Genomic DNA, 18123 nt, shown 5'->3' with positions numbered 1-18123 from the left:
AGGATTTCAGATCCTGATGGAAAAAAGGACCTTGTGACAGAAGGTCTGGTCTTAACGGAAGAGTCCACGGTTGGCAAGAGGCCATCCGGACAAGATCCGCATACCAAAACCTGTGAGGCCATGCCGGAGCTACCAGCAGAACAAACGAGCATTCCCTCAGAATCTTGGAGATTACTCTTGGAAGAAGAACTAGAGGCGGAAAGATATAGGCAGGATGATACTTCCAAGGAAGTGATAATGCATCCACTGCCTCCGCCTGAGGATCCCGGGATCTGGACAGATATCTGGGAAGTTTCTTGTTTAGATGAGACGCCATCAGATCTATTTCTGGAAGTTCCCACATTTGAACAATCTGAAGAAATACCTCTGGGTGAAGAGACCATTCGCCCGGATACAACGTTTGGCGACTGAGATAATCCGCTTCCCAATTGTCTACACCTGGGATATGAACCGCAGAAATTAGACAGGAGCTGGATTCCGCCCAAACCAAAATTCGAGATACTTCTTTCATAGCCAGAGGACTGTGAGTCCCTCCTTGATGATTGATGTATGCCACAGTTGTGACATTGTCTGTCTGAAAACAAATGAACGATTCTCTCTTCAGAAGAGGCCAAAACTGAAGAGCTCTGAAAATTGCACGGAGTTCCAAAATATTGATCGGTAATCTCACCTCCTGAGATTCCCAAACTCCTTGTGCCGTCAGAGATCCCCACACAGCTCCCCAACCTGTGAGACTTGCATCTGTTGAAATTACAGTCCAGGTCGGAAGCACAAAAGAAGCCCCCTGAATTAAACGATGGTGATCTGTCCACCACGTTAGAGAGTGTCGAACAATCGGTTTTAAAGATATTAATTGAGATATCTTTGTGTAATCCTTGCACCATTGATTCAGCATACAGAGCTGAAGAGGTCGCATGTGAAAACGAGCAAAGGGGATCGCGTCCGATGCAGCAGTCATAAGACCTAGAATTTCCATGCATAAGGCTACCGAAGGGAATGATTGTGACTGAAGGTTTCGACAAGCTGAAATCAATTTTAGACGTCTCTTGTCTGTTAAAGACAGAGTCATGGACACTGAATCTATCTGGAAACCCAGAAAGGTTACCCTTGTCTGAGGAATCAATGAACTTTTTGGTAAATTGATCCTCCAACCATGATCTTGAAGAAACACCACAAGTCGATTCGTATGAGATTCTGCTAAATGTAAAGACTGAGCAAGTACCAAGATATCTTCCAAATAAGGAAATACCACAATACCCTGTTCTCTGATTACAGACAGAAGGGCACCGAGAACCTTTGTAAAAATTCTTGGAGCTGTAGCTAGGCCAAACGGCAGAGCCACAAACTGGTAATGCTTGTCCAGAAAAGAGAATCTCAGGAACTGATAATGATCTGGATGAATCGGAATATGCAGATATGCATCCTGTAAATCTATTGTGGACATATAATGCCCTTGCTGAACAAAAGGCAAGATAGTCCTTACAGTTACCATCTTGAACGTTGGTATCCTTACATAACGATTCAATATTTTTAGATCCAGAACTGGTCTGAAGGAATTCTCCTTCTTTGGTACAATGAAGAGATTTGAATAAAACCCCATCCCCTGTTCCGGAACTGGAACTGGCATAATTACTCCAGCCAACTCTAGATCTGAAACACAATTCAGAAATGCTTGAGCTTTCACTGGATTTACTGGGACACGGAAAGAAAAAATCTCTTTGCAGGAGGTCTCAACTTGAAACCAATTCTGTACCCTTCTGAAACAATGTTCTGAATCCAAAGATTGTGAACAGAATTGATCCAAATTTCTTTGAAAAAACGTAACCTGCCCCCTACCAGCTGAGCTGGAATGAGGGCCGCACCTTCATGAGGACTTAGAAGCAGGCTTTGCCTTTCTAGCAGGCTTGGATTTATTCCAGACTGGAGATGGTTTCCAAACTGAAACTGCTCCTGAGGATGAAGGATTAGGCTTTTGTTCTTTGTTGAAACGAAAGGAACGAAAATGATTATTAGCCCTGTTTTTACCTTTAGATTTTTTATCCTGTGGTAAAAAAGTTCCTTTCCCACCAGTAACAGTTGAGATAATAGAATCCAACTGAGAACCAAATAATTTGTTACCCATGAAAGAAATGGAAAGTAGAGTTGATTTAGAAGCCATATCAGCATTCCAAGTCTTAAGCAATAAAGCTCTTCTAGCTAAAATAGCTAGAGACATAAACCTGACATCAACTCTGATAATATCAAAAATGGCATCACAGATAAAATTATTAGCATGCTGAAGAAGAATAATAATATCATGAGAATCATGATCTGTTACTTGTTGCGCTAAAGTTTCCAACCAAAAAGTTGAAGCTGCAGCAACATCAGCCAAAGATATAGCAGGTCTAAGAAGATTACCTGAACACAGATAAGCTTTTCTTAGAAAGGATTCAATTTTCCTATCTAAAGGATCCTTAAACGAAGTACCATCTGATGTAAGAATAGTAGTACGTTTAGCAAGGGTAGAAATAGCCCCATCGACTTTAGGGATTTTGTCCCAAAATTCTAATCTGTCAGACGGCACAGGATATAATTGCTTAAAACGTTTAGAAGGAGTAAATGAATTACCCAATTTATCCCATTCTTTGGAAATTACTGCAGAAATAGCATTAGGAACAGGAAAAACTTCTGGAATAACCACAGGAGATTTAAATACCTTATCCAAACGTTTGGAATTAGTATCAAGAGGACCAGAATCCTCTATTTCTAAAGCAATTAGTACTTCTTTAAGTAAAGAACAAATTCCATTTTAAATAAATATGAAGATTTATCAGCATCAATCTCTGAGACAGAATCCTCTGAACCAGAAGAGTCATCAGAATCAGAATGATGATGTTCATTTAAAAATTCATTTGTAGGGAGAGAAGTTTTAAAAGATTTTTTACGTTTACTAGAAGGAGAAATAACAGACATAGCCTTCTTTATGGATTCAGAAACAAAATCTTATGTTATCAGGAACATTCTGCACCTTAGATGTTGAAGGAACTGCAACAGACAATGGTACTTTACTAAAGGAAATATTATCTGCATTAACAAGTTTGTCATGACAATTAATACAAACAACAGCCGGAGGAATAGCTACCAAAAGTTTACAGCAGATACACTTAGCTTTGGTAGATCCAGCACTAGACAGCGATTTTCCTGTAGTATCTTCTGACTCAGATGCAACGTGAGACATCTTGCAATATGTAAGAGAAAAAACAACATATAAAGCAAAATTGATCAAATTCCTTAAATGACAGTTTCAGGAATGGGAAAAAATGCCAAAGAACAAGCTTCTAGCAACCAGAAGCAATGAAAAATGAGACTTAAATAATGTGGAGACAAAAGAGACGCCCATATTTTTTAGCGCCAAATAAGACGCCCACATTATTTGGCGCCTAAATGCTTTTGGCGCCAAAAATGACGCCACATCCGGAACGCCGACACTTTTGGCGCAAAATAACGTCAAAAAATGACGCAACTTCCGGCGACACGTATGACGCCGGAAACGGAAAAGATTTTTTGCGCCAAAAAAGTCTGCGCCAAGAATGACGCAATAAAATTAAGCATTTTCAGCCCCCGCGAGCCTAACAGCCCACATGGAAAAAGAGTCAAATTTTTGAAGGTAAGAAAAAATGATTAATTCAAATGCATTATCCCAAATATGAAACTGACTGTCTGAAAATAAGGAATGTTGAACATTCTGAGTCAAGGCAAATAAATGCTTGAATACATATATTTAGAACTTTATAAACAAAGTGCCCAACCATAGCTTAGAGTGTCACAGAAAATAAGATTTACTTACCCCAGGACACTCATCTACATGTTTGTAGAAAGCCAAACCAGTACTGAAACGAGAATCAGCAGAGGTAATGGTATATATAAGAGTATATCGTTGATCTGAAAAGGGAGGTAAGAGATGAATCTCTACGACCGATAACAGAGAACCTATGAAATAGACCCCGTAGAAGGAGATCACTGCATTCAAATAGGCAATACTCTCCTCACATCCCTCTGACATTCACTGCACGCTGAGAGGAAAACCGGGCTCCAACTTGCTGCGGAGCGCATATCAACGTAGAATCTAGCACAAACTTACTTCACCACCTCCATCGGAGGCAAAGTTTGTAAAACTGAATTGTGGGTGTGGTGAGGGGTGTATTTATAGGCATTTTAAGGTTTGGGAAACTTTGCCCCTCCTGGTAGGAATGTATATCCCATACGTCACTAGCTCATGGACTCTTGCTAATTACATGAAAGAAAAACGTCCCTTTAAGGTATGAACGTATGAGAGAAATTAGTTTGTTTACCTTTATTACTAGCAAAATAACCATTTTTGCAAAGCATTCAAACCTATCTGAAGCTTCTAACGTGTTTTTTGTTTCAGCTAAAACCGATTGAAATGAAATCCTGTAACTAATGGAAAAGGTACATAACATAATAAGATAAACATTTTATTCTTGCAGAAATATTCATGCCAAACAATGTATATAAATGGTTATAAAGGGACTAAAATCAGTAACAAGAAAAGCAATAGTGCAATAATAAAATGATCTAAAACATGAGACATTTGTCAGGCTAGTATGTCCCTTTAAAGGGACAGTCTACACCAGAATTTCTGTTTAAAAAGAAAGATAATCCCTTTACTACCCATACTCCAGTTTTGCATAACCAACACAGTTATATTAATATACTTTTTACCTCTGTGATTACCTTGTATCTAAGACCCTGCAAACTGCCCCCTTATTTCAGTTCTTTTGACAGACTTGCATTTTAGTCAATCAGTGCTTACTCCAGGGTAACATCACATGCATGAGCTCAATGTTATCTATATGAAACACATGAACTAATGCCCTCTAGTGGTCAAAATGCATTCATATTAGAGGCAGTCTTCAAGGTCTAAGAAATTAGCATATGAACCTCCTAGAATTATTTTTCAACTAAGAATACCAAAAGAACAAAACAAAATCGGTGATAAAAGGAAATTGGAAAGTTGTTTAAAATTACATTCCCTATTTAAATCATGAAAGTTTTTTCTGGGCTTGACTGTCCCTTTTAATAGAAAATAAGCAATGTGATCAAAAGTTCAATGAAAGGAATTGGTATCTGGGTAAAATACTTTTGAAAAACAGAATTTATGCTTAACTGATAAATTACTTTCTCCAACGGTGTGTCCGGTCCACGGCGTCATCCTTACTTGTGGGATATTCTCCTCCCCAACAGGAAATGGCAAAGAGCCCAGCAAAGCTGGTCACATGATCCCTCCTAGGCTCCGCCTACCCCAGTCATTCGACCGACGTACAGGAGGAAATATGCATAGGAGAAACCATATGATACCGTGGTGACTGTAGTTAGAGAAAATAATTCATCAGACCTGATTAAAAAAACCAGGGCGGGCCGTGGACCGGACACACCGTTGGAGAAAGTAATTTATCAGGTAAGCATAAATTCTGTTTTCTCCAACATAGGTGTGTCCGGTCCACAGCGTCATCCTTACTTGTGGGAACCAATACCAAAGCTTTAGGACACGGATGAAGGGAGGGAGCAAATCAGGTCACCTAAATGGAAGGCACCACGGCTTGCAAAACCTTTCTCCCAAAAATAGCCTCCGAAGAAGCAAAAGTATCAAATTTGTAAAATTTGGCAAAAGTGTGCAGTGAAGACCAAGTCGCTGCCTTACATATCTGGTCAACAGAAGCCTCGTTCTTGAAGGCCCATGTGGAAGCCACAGCCCTAGTGGAGTGAGCTGTGATTCTTTCAGGAGGCTGCCGTCCGGCAGTCTCATAAGCCAATCGGATAATGCTTTTAAGCCAAAAAGAAAGAGAGGTAGAAGTTGCTTTTTGACCTCTCCTTTTCCCAGAATAAACAACAAACAAAGAAGATGTAAATAGAATTTTAGAGCACGGACTACGTCCAAATTGTGTAACAAACGTTCCTTCTTTGAAACTGGATTCGGACACAAAGAAGGTACAACTATCTCCTGGTTAATATTTTTGTTGGAAACAACTTTCGGAAGAAAACCAGGCTTAGTACGCAAAACCACCTTATCTGCATGGAACACCAGATAGGGCGGAGAACACTGCAGAGCAGATAACTCTGAAACTCTTCTAGCAGAAGAAATTGCAACCAAAAACAAAACTTTCCAAGATAATAACTTAATATCTACGGAATGTAAGGGTTCAAACGGAACCCCTTGAAGAACTGAAAGAACTAGATTTAGACTCCAGGGAGGAGTCAAAGGTCTGTAAACAGGCTTGATTCTAACCAGAGCCTGAACAAACGCTTGAACGTCTGGCACAGCTGCCAGCCTTTTGTGAAGTAAAACAGATAAAGCAGAGATCTGTCCCTTCAGAGAACTTGCAGATAATCCTTTCTCCAAACCTTCTTGTAGAAAGGATAGAATCTTAGGAATTTTTATCTTGTTCCATGGGAATCCTTTAGATTCACACCAACAGATATATTTTTTTCCATATTTTATGGTAAATTTTTCTAGTTACAGGCTTTCTAGCCTGAATCAGAGTATCTATTACAGAATCTGAAAACCCACGCTTTGATAAAATCAAGCGTTCAATCTCCAAGCCGTCAGTTGGAGGGAAACCAGATTCGGATGTTCGAATGGACCTTGAACAAGAAGGTCCTGTCTCAAAGGTAGCTTCCATGGTGGAGCCGATGACATATTCACCAGGTCTGCATACCAAGTCCTGCGTGGCCACGCAGGAGCTATCAAGATCACCGAAGCCCTCTCCTGATTGATCCTGGCTACCAGCCTGGGAATGAGAGGAAACGGTGGGAATACATAAGCTAGGTTGAAGGTCCAAGGTGCTACTAGTGCATCTACTAGAGTCGCCTTGGGATCCCTGGATCTGGACCCGTAGCAAGGAACCTTGAAGTTCTGACGAGAGGCCATCAGATCCATGTCTGGAATGCCCCATAATTGAGTTATTTGGGCAAAGATTTCCGGATGGAGTTCCCACTCCCCCGGATGGAATGTCTGACGACTCAGAAAATCCGCTTCCCAATTTTCCACTCCTGGGATGTGGATTGCAGACAAGTGGCAGGAGTGATCCTCCGCCCATTGAATTATCTTGGTCACTTCCTCCATCGCCAGGGAACTCCTTGTTCCCCCCTGATGGTTGATATATGCAACAGTCGTCATGTTGTCTGATTGAAACCTTATGAATTTGGCCTTTGCTAGTTGAGGCCAAGCTTTGAGAGCATTGAATATCGCTCTCAGTTCCAGAATGTTTATCGGGAGAAGAGATTCTTCCCGAGACCATAGACCCTGAGCTTTCAGGGGTTCCCAGACCGCGCCCCAGCCCACCAGACTGGCGTCGGTCGTGACAATGACCCACTCTGGTCTGCGGAAGCTCATTCCCTGTGACAGGTTGTCCAGGATCAGCCACCAACTGAGTGAATCTCTGGTCTTTTGATCTACTTGAATCGTCGGAGACAAGTCTGTAGAATCCCCATTCCACTGTCTGAGCATGCACAGTTGTAATGGTCTTAGATGAATTCGTGCAAAAGGAACTATGTCCATTGCTGCAACCATCAATCCTATTACTTCCATGCACTGCGCTATGGAAGGACGAAGAACAGAATGAAGTACTTGACAAGAGCTTAGAATTTTTGATTTTCTGACCTCTGTCAGAAAAATCCTCATTTCTAAGGAATCTATTATTGTTCCCAAGAAGGGAACTCTTGTTGACGGGGACAGAGAACTTTTTTCTTTGTTCACTTTCCATCCGTGAGATCTGAGAAAGGCCTCTGTCCGTATGAGCCTTTGCTTTTGACAGAGATGACGCTTGAATCAGGATGTCGTCCAAGTAAGGTACTACTGCAATGCCCCTTGGTCTTAGAACCGCTAGAAGGGACCCTAGTACCTTTGTGAAAATTCTCGGAGCAGTGGCTAATGCTTGTCCAGAAAAGCGAACCTTAGGAACTGATGATGTTCCTTGTGGATAGGAATATGTAGGTACGCATCCTTTAAATCCACCGTGGTCATAAATTGACCTTCCTGGATGGTGGGAAGGATTGTTCGAATGGTTTCCATTTTGAACGATGGAACCCTGAGAAATTTGTTTAGGATCTTGAGATCTAAAATTGGTCTGAATGTTCCCTCTTTTTTGGGAACTATGAACAGGTTGGAGTAAAACCCCATCCCTTGTTCTCCTATTGGAACTGGATGAATTACTCCCATCTTTAACAGGTCTTCTACACAATGTAAGAATGCCTGTCTTTTTATTTGGTTTGAAGATAATTGAGACCTGTGGAACCTTCCCCTTGGGGGTAGTTCCTTGAATTCCAGGAGATAACCTTGAGAAACTATTTCTAGTGCCCAAGGATCCTGAACATCTCTTGCCCAAGCCTGAGCAAAGAGAGAAAGTCTGCCCCCCACCAGATCCGGTCCCGGATTGGGGGCCATCCCTTCATGCTGTTTTGGTAGCAGTGGCAGGCTTCTTGGCCTGCTTACCCTTGTTCCAGCCTTGCATCGGTCTCCAGGCTGGTTTGGGTTGTGAAGTATTACCCTCTTGCTTAGAGGATGTAGAATTAGAGGCTGGTCCGTTTCTGCGAAAGGGACGAAAATTAGGCTTATTTTTAGCCTTAAAAGACCTATCCTGAGGGAGGGCGTGGCCCTTTCCCCCGGTGATGTCTGAAATAATCTCTTTCAAATCAGGACCAAACAGTGTTTTACCCTTGAAAGGGATGTTAAGCAATTTTGTCTTGGAAGACACATCCGCTGACCAAGACTTTAGCCAAAGCGCTCTGCGCGCCACGATAGCAAACCCTGAATTTTTCGCCGCTAATCTAGCTAATTGCAAAGCGGCATCTAAAATAAAAGAGTTAGCCAATTTAAGTGCTTGAACTCTGTCCATAACCTCCTCATACGAAGATTCTTTATTGAGCGACTTTTCTAGTTCTTCGAACCAGAAACACGCTGCCGTAGTGACAGGAACAATGCATGAAATTGGTTGTAGAAGGTAACCTTGCTGAACAAACATCTTTTTAAGCAAACCCTCTAATTTTTTATCCATAGGATCTTTGAAAGCACAACTATCTTCTATAGGAATAGTAGTGCGTTTGTTTAGAGTAGAAACCGCCCCCTCGACCTTGGGGACTGTCTGCCATAAGTCCTTTCTGGGGTCGACTATAGGAAATAATTTCTTAAATATAGGGGGAACAAAAGGTATGCCGGGCCTTTCCCACTCCTTATTTACTATGTCCGCCACCCGCTTGGGTATAGGAAAAGCATCGGGGGGCACCGGAACCTCTAGGAACTTGTCCATCTTACATAATTTCTCTGGAATGACCAAATTGTCACAATCATCCAGAGTAGATAATACCTCCTTAAGCAGTGCGCGGAGATGTTCTAATTTAAATTTAAATGTTACAACATCAGGTTCAGCTTGTTGAGAAATTTTTCCTGAATCTGAAATTTCTCCCTCAGACAAAACCTCCCTCCTGGCCCCTTCAGATTGGTGTGAGGGTATGTCAGAACAGTTATCATCACCGTCCTCTTGCTCTTCAGTGTTTAAAACAGAGCAATCGCGCTTTCTCTGATAAGTAGGCATTTTGGATAAAATGTTTGCAATAGAATTATCCATTACAGCCGTTAATTGTTGCATGGTAATAAGTATTGGCGCACTAGATGTACTAGGGGCCTCTTGTGTGGGCAAAACTGGTGTAGACACAGAAGGGGATGATGCAGTATCATGCTTACTCCCCTCATTTGAGGAATCATCTTGGGCAATATCATTATCTGTGGCATCATTGTCCCTACTTTGTTTGGACACTATGGCACAATTATCACATAAATTTAAATGGGGAGAAACCTTAGTTTTCATACATATAGAACATAGCTTATCTGATGGTACAGACATGTTAAACAGGCTTAAACTTGTCAACAAAGCACAAAAAACGTTTTAAAATAAAACCGTTACTGTCACTTTAAATTTTAAACTGAACACACTTTATTACTGAATATGTGAAAAAGTATGAAGGAATTGTTCAAAATTCACCAAAATTTCACCACAGTGTCTTAAAGCCTTGAAAGTATTGCACACCAAATTTGAAAGCTTTAACCCTTAAAATAAGCCGGAGCCGTTTTTACATTTAACCCCTATACAGTCCCAGCTATCTGCTTTGCTGAGACCCAACCAAGCCCAGAGGGGAATACGATACCAAATGACGCCTTCTATAAGCTTTTTCAGTGGTTCTTAGCTCCTCACACATGCATCTGCATGCCTTGCTCTCCAAAAACAACTGCGCATTAGTGGCGCGAAAATGAGGCTCTGCCTATGACTAGAAAAGGCCCCCATCTGAAAAAGGTGTCCAATACAGTGCCTGCCATTTTTTAAAACAATCCCCAAGATTATAATAACTATTAAGAGTTATAATCTGCAAAATATGCTTAGCAAAATAATCGTTTTAGCCCAGAAAAATGTCTACCAGTTTTTTAAGCCCTTATGAAGCCCTTTATTCTTTTACTTAATCTAAGAAAATGGCTTACCCATAGGGGAAATGACAGCCTTCCAGCATTACATAGTCTTGTTAGAAATGTGGCCAGTCATACCTCAAGCAGAAAAGTCTGCCAACTGTTTCCCCCAACTGAAGTTACTTCATCTCAACAGTCCTGTGTGGAAACAGCAATCGAGTTTGCTAAAATCATCTTCCTCTTACAAACAGAAATCTTCATCTCTTTTCTGTTTCAGAGTAAATAGTACATACCAGCACTATTTTAAAATAACAAACACTTGATTGAAGGATAAAAACTACATTTAAACACCAAAAAACTCTTAACCATCTCCGTGGAGATGTTGCCTGTGCAACGGCAAAGAGAATGACTGGGGTAGGCGGAGCCTAGGAGGGATCATGTGACCAGCTTTGCTGGGCTCTTTGTCATTTCCTGTTGGGGAGGAGAATATCCCACAAGTAAGGATGACGTAGTGGACCGGACACACCTATGTTGGAGAAATGTATCACACTTTTTGTCTTAGGTGATAGAATTGCCATTCAAGTACTGTGATACAGTAAACAAATATTTAGTTGTGCGTTGTAAAGCAAATTTTCTACACACTTTCATTGGTTACTTTCTCCCCTTTTTGTGTAATTTAGCTGTGAAAATTGTGCCTTTTCTGATTTTCAGACCCGTACATAAACGCTGCAGAATTATCAAGGCTAACCCTGCTACATACATGTATCTAATTGGCTTCAACAGATAAGAACTACAAAAACAATGCACTTTACAGTAACATTATGACCGTGGCTAGCCTTCTCAGCTGCATACTCAAACCCAAATCAGCTCCTCCAATTTGGGCAAAGTGGTACGTCAACTATTGTTTATTTATTATTTTACATTGGTCTGATGTTATTCTATACCAAAAGTTAAAGGGACATTCCAGCAAAAATTGGAATCCACATGGATGCATATCAGTTTTGAATAGAAGCATTTTAGTAATATATATGTATTAGCAAAAATGCTTCTAATAAAAGCTATAACTATTTTAAAAGTGTATTTAAGTATGCGCCGTGTACCAGCATTTTACACACAACACTTGCCCAAAGAGCCTAAGGTGCTCGTACAATCTGGTAATGACTCAATTTGTTAATCGCTGACATGATACAAGCCCCACTGAGCAGCTGCAGTATTTAAAATGCTGGTGCACTAAGAATATCTAGCTATGCTTCACATGCATATGCAGAGAAAAATGTTAACACTAAAACAGTAACAACTTTTACTAGAAGCATTTTTGCCAATGCATGTACATTGCAAATATGTTTCTATTCAAAGATGTAATTAATCTTTGTGCATTTAAATTTGGACCGGAATGTCCCTTTAAATGTCTTGTAATAACAGTGTTTACAGTTCATTTAATGGCACGACTGGGGTACGCAACACAGCCTGCTCTGCAGTTATATACTATGATCTGCTTAATTTCACAATAGTATTTCTATGTTAACCACTGACATAAAAGCGGTTTATTCTCTGGTTTATACATCAGACCATTAATTGCATAAGTTGTTAAGGTTTCTGTGACAATAGATACACTGTATAGTAAAATATATCTGAAATATTACATAGTGTTGTAATTTTTTTTCTCTTAAAATTAAGCCGTCTAGAAACTCAGCTGGCTATCTTAATATAAAACCAAATCCCATGGTGCTCAATGATTTTATATGCTTGCTGAAGACAAGCCCGCTGTACGGGACCATGGCTCTTTCACAACAGGGGGTGCCAGAAAACATCTGAAATAACTAATCGCTGTGGATTTTGGTTTCAGGGAAAGTTATGGTCGAATGAACACTTTTACTGTGAGATGGCCCACAAGGATGAGATAATTTCTTTTTACACTCAGAAAGCTTGTGTGTGTGTGTGTTATATATATATATATATATATATATATATATATATTATATATCGATATATATCTAAAAAAAAAAATATACATATATAAATATACATGTATAAATATATATTTAAAGTACACACACATGTGCACTACAGGAAAATGTTTCACAGACTAGTGTTAATAAAGATTTTAAGTGAATTTAGCATAGTGTGGAAAAAAAAAAAGGTAAGGTAAGTGGGTAACTAAGGGAACATTATCAAATAAGGAAACTCAAATAGCTTGCAACAAAAAATAATAATCCTGTTTCCATCTATCCTTTTGCACTAAAATGCTTAAAAACACATTTATGCTGAAAAACTTGATTCACAGAAAAACATGAAAAAAAATGAAACTATTTTAAGTATATTTGCTCAATATGGTAATTTGTGCTCAGATTTTAGACATCAGGTTAGAGTTAGAACTTTTTAAAATTTTATTTATTTATTTTTTTGTTTAGAACAGATTCAATTATAGAAACAGCAGCTCATTGTTAAACATTTTTTAACAACCAAAACCCTTTAAAAATGTTTTTTTTTTCTTTGTTTTTTTTCTTTATTAACAAACCTGATCTCATGAATTATTTCAAGGTCAGTAATGAACAATAAAAAACCCATTTTTGAAAAAGTTCAAATCCATACAAAGTTAATGACATTGGAAAGGTTGTACCTATAGCACATTTTTCTAAATGGAAAAAAAAAATCATAATGCATTAAACCAGAATAAATATACATTAAAATGCAGCAAAAACAGAGGTCAGCAAATAACCCCTTATGCAAGAAAAACACCCAGAACGTTGCCAACAGATGTTTGCCTTTAGTATGAACAAAATTTTGGAAAAAAAAAGAAAAAAAAAAAGAGAAGTGGTCAAGCGTACATGTTAGCCATGAGACTAGAAACTTGTCGGACCAATTATGCAAAAAAAATTATATATATATATAATATTTTTTTTTTTTTTTTTTTAAAGATTCTACTCCATCAGTGAGACATCAAATTAATAGTTTTTGACTTTTCCCTGATCAATCATATATAAACAACACAGTTTTCACAGCCATTTCCTGATGGCAAAAACATACAAGATGATGGTACAGATTGAACAGGAAATAAGTTGAACAGGATTTAAAGCAGCAATTCATGGCTACAAATTTATACACAATAGTTACTTTATTTTTAACATCTAGCGCTTGCTTAGTCCATTGTATTTTAGCTTGAAGGGACATAAAACCGTACATAAAATTGTGAGTATTTGGTTTACGCACAACTTCCTGCATACATTGGTGAAATACTACAAACCTAAGACCTGTGTGTCTTTATTTTAATCCCATATTGCTTTACGTTATGCTGGGACCAAATAGTTTCATAGTTCTATTTGGTTGACCTGCACGTGAGTTTGAGATGTTGCCATTAATTTTTAATTAGGGGGCGCAAAACGCGCCAGGACAGCCATCCTTGCTATCTTGCATATTTATGCATTTTTTATACGTTTTTCAATAAATAATTTTTACCTTTATTTTTGCCCCCCTTGAGTGCTCAGATACTTGCTTTTTAGAAATTTTTATAACATTAGGTTTATTACAAGAAGGGCGCTAAAATACGTGTAGCGTATTTCAGGGCGATGCAAATGCATTAAAGGGATACTAAACCCAAATTTATTTCATGATTCAGATAGAACATGACATTTTAAGCAACTTTCTAATTTACTCCTATTAACATTTGTTTTTGTTATCTTTCTATTTTTATTTGAAAAAAAGGAATGTAAAGCTTAGGAGCTGGCCCATTTTCGGTTCAGCACCTGGGTAGCGCTTGCTGATTGGTGGCTAAATGTAGCCACCAATCAGCAAGCGCTACCCAGCATTCTGAACCAAAAACGGCCCAGATCCTAAGCTTACATTTCTGCTTTTTCAAATAAAGTTAGCAAGAGAACGAAGAAAAATTGATAACAGGAGTAAATTAGAAAGTTTCTTAAAAATGCATGCTCTGTCTGACTCATGAAATAAAAAATGAGTGTTTAGTACCCCTTTAATGAACACATAGTAGCTAGGGAAGTTTGATGCTGCAGTATGTTTAATTTAAAATGTTGGTTTACATATCCATGAAAAACACCTTATATTAATTTAGAAGAAAACCGATAAAGCTAAAGGTTGAATGAAACAAAGCAGTTTTACAGGATATTTTTTTTCCAAATGAAACTATGCATATTGTAGTTACCAACACAAAAAGGTAGACATTTTAGCACATACACATAAAAGTGATAGTAACTTGTTCTCCTTGTTCAATACTGGTCTGACCACTTTCATAACAAAAGTAGAAAAACACATTTTCTTTTAATGAAACCATCTTTAGCAACAAGAACGTGGATAAAAAATGCATACATTTAGCCTATGAAAAAAAGTGGCATAAAAAGAAATATCCATTTTCAATGGCATGTAGAATGTATTTTAAACAATGATGAACTAATGGTCAGTTACCGAAGAGCGTTTGAGAAAAATGATTGCTAATGTGTGAATGGTACAAAGAGGTGATATTTACAAGTTTTTTTGTATACAATAACTAAAAAGCTTTAAATGGATAATTTGTTTTAAGATGATGGATTTTCTGTGCAATACTGTTCCAGTAAGCACTATCACAGATTAAAGAAATATCTAATCAATGTGCCAAAGGACTCCTATATAAAGTGACTTGTGCTTACTGGAACTCTATTTGTGGGACTGCACCACATTTTGAGATAATTAATGCAAGTTCATATATACTACCAACCTACCAGAAACAAATATTGACTCGTTAATAGATTCAACGCCTGAAAAATAAATGAAAACAACAGGCAATAATGGAGATCAATGAACTATGGGAAAAGCCTAGAGTCTAAAGTAATAAATGATTCTTAAACTCCATGAATTATGTCCAATTCATCAAAGCAGTCATTGTTCAGTGACCCGTTTTCATACAATAAGTTATTTCTCATACACAGTAATATTAAGAACTGTATGCTGAATATTTTCTATTTAAATAAAAAATACAATATGTATGAGAGGGAGGGAACCCCAGAACATATCAAGTGGTGCTGTAAAAGAGTGCCCCAAATATTTAATCATATTATCCAAAAGTACCCGAACAGGAATTTCATAAGATTGACAGCTTTAGCATTTGTGAAGGATCCCCTTAATACCTTTAGATAACCAGCACCATGTTATTAAATACTATTTGCACTTACAGGTACACTGAATGGCCTACTTACAAGGAGTTTATACTGTAGACAAAAAGTTACATCAGCTAACCAACACACAAAGACCACTAAAAAAAAACTGCTTCCAACAAAAAAAAAACTCAGCAAAACCATGAACCACTTCAACAGGCTGAGAGAACTCTCTGATGTTCATTTTCAAGCTTAGAAGCTACATTTTTGAACCCCTACTCACAATCACCATTAAATATCCTAAATAAGGGGTACAAAAAAGGCACAAACTTGGCAGCATGCAGAGGTGATTCTTCAGTCTCTATAAAAAAAAAAGAAGGTAAATAGCAAGCTGCCACTGCTTGATTCTCAACAGTCTGCCTGAACAGCACAACACAACAGATGAGTAGAAATTAAAAAAAAACGAAAAAATGATTAATACACGCTTTCTGGTTATTTTGCATGTGATCCAGTTTTGCTTAGTCCAATCACACATATATATATCTAAACTACTTCTGATACTTGAAGGGGATGTTTCTGAGGGCTTGCTCTTCAGAGGTGGATTTCCTATCCAACCACAGTTAGCACCGCAAATCTTCAAGCTGTTGAGTTGTGTTTTATCCATTGTTGTGGAGTTTTGTTTGGTTCTAGTAGGCTGGTTGGCATTTAGTACCTGAGATGTTAGCACCAATCTCACTGAACAGCGGTGGGAGAAATATCAAAAGCTCAAGACATGGGCTCAGCAAATAATGGTGCCACTGGAAATAAATATCTAATCTAAGAACTCAGAGGATGCTCTTCAATGAAGATAAGCTCCCTGCATTGAAAGCCTTCACAGGAATGTTTCAAAACATGTCAACTGTTCTTTCCATCTCCTGCAAAGAAAAAGGAGGGTGTTTTTGTTTTTAAACAACTTAACAAATAATCTACATTTACATTTCACTTTTTATCTAGTTAAAAAATTGACAAGCTCCTACACATATGCTAGTTTAAGACAAAGTTGTCAAATCTGTAATTACTGTTTGACAAATTGTATATATGTACACCACAATTATCTAATTTTAAAAAATATCTGTAAGCTGGGCACTAGATGATTTTCAAATATTTAAAAGTGCTCCAGTATAATCAGATGTAGCACACATTTTAACTGTATATGTAGCCTATACTTAAAAAAAAACCCAACCCAGTCAACTAATGAAATATTGCATTTAAGGCAGCCAATATTATTATAACTGAGAATGTAAGAATATCAATTTCTCTTGTTCAGCCTTTTTTTGTTGCAACAATTGAATCATGTTAAATTACAAGTTCTTCCTATGCAGCCACAACTACTTTATAAGTAATAATAATAATATCAATATTTACAAGTGTGGACACAAATATATATATATAAAAAACATAATTTATGCTTACCTGATAAATTTATTTCTCTTGTGGTGTATCCAGTCCACGGATCATCCATTACTTGTGGGATATTCTCCTTCCCAACAGGAAGTTGCAAGAGGATCACCCACAGCAGAGCTGCTATATAGCTCCTCCCCTAACTGCCATATCCAGTCATTCGACCAAAGACAAGCAGAGAAAGGAGAAACCATAGGGTGCAGTGGTGACTGTAGTTTAAAGTTAAAAAATACCTGCCTTAAAATGACAGGGCGGGCCGTGGACTGGATACACCACAAGATAAATAAATTTATCAGGTAAGCATAAATTATGTTTTCTCTTGTAAGGTGTATCCAGTCCACAGATCATCCATTACTTGTGGGATACCAATACCAAAGCTAAAGTACACGGATGAAGGGAGGGACAAGGCAGGTACTTAAACGGAAGGTACCACTGCCTGTAAAACCTTTCTCCCAAAAATAGCCTCCGAAGAAGCAAAAGTATCAAATTTATAGAATTTTGAAAAGGTATGAAGCGAAGACCAAGTCGCCGCCTTGCAAATCTGTTCAACAGAAGCCTCATTTTTAAAGGCCCAAGTGGAAGCCACAGCTCTAGAAGAATGAGCTGTAATCCTTTCAGGAGGCTGCTGGCCAGCAGTATAAGCTAAGCGGATTATGCTTCTTAGCCAAAACGAAAGAGGTTGCCGATGCCTTTTGGCCTCTCCTCTGTCCAGAGTAGACAACAAACAAAGCAGATGTTTGACGAAAATCTTTAGTAGCTTGTAAATAATACTTTAAAGCACAAACCTCGTCAAGATTGTGTAATAGACGTTCCTTCTTTGAAGAAGGATTAGGACACAATGATGAAACAACAATCTCCTGATTGATATTCTTATTAGATACCACCTTAGGTAAAAACCCAGGTTTGGTACGCAGAACTACCTTATCTGCATGGAAGATCAGATAAGGGGAAATCACACTGTAAGGCAGATAACTCGGAAACTCTATGAGCCGAGGAAATAGCTACCAAAAATAGAACTTTCCAAGATAAAAGTTTGATATCTATGGAATGAAGAGGTTCAAACGGAACTCCTTGAAGAACTTTAAGAACCAAATTTAAACTCCATGGCGGAGCAACAGGTTTAAACACAGGCTTGATTCTAACTAA

At 38.3% G+C, this 18123-nt stretch overlaps 1 protein-coding gene across 1 annotated transcript in view; it reads right to left on the bottom strand.

Annotated features, from left to right (window-relative positions):
* Positions 1–12816: 12816 nt before the first annotated feature.
* The window catches only part of ATAD2B (ATPase family AAA domain containing 2B), an 823789-nt gene continuing 818482 nt past the window's right edge, over positions 12817–18123 (bottom strand). Inside the window, exon 27 of the mRNA XM_053711168.1 lies at positions 12817–16451. Within this exon, the coding sequence (XP_053567143.1) occupies positions 16422–16451 (30 nt within the window). The 3' untranslated portion in view covers positions 12817–16421. The remainder of the gene's footprint in view (positions 16452–18123) is intronic.

The sequence above is a fragment of the Bombina bombina genome, chromosome 4, assembly GCF_027579735.1.
Source record: "Bombina bombina isolate aBomBom1 chromosome 4, aBomBom1.pri, whole genome shotgun sequence".
Lineage (NCBI taxonomy): Eukaryota > Metazoa > Chordata > Amphibia > Anura > Bombinatoridae > Bombina > Bombina bombina.
Note: the sequence above shows the minus strand (reverse complement) of the source record. Positions and strands in the feature narration are given on the sequence as shown.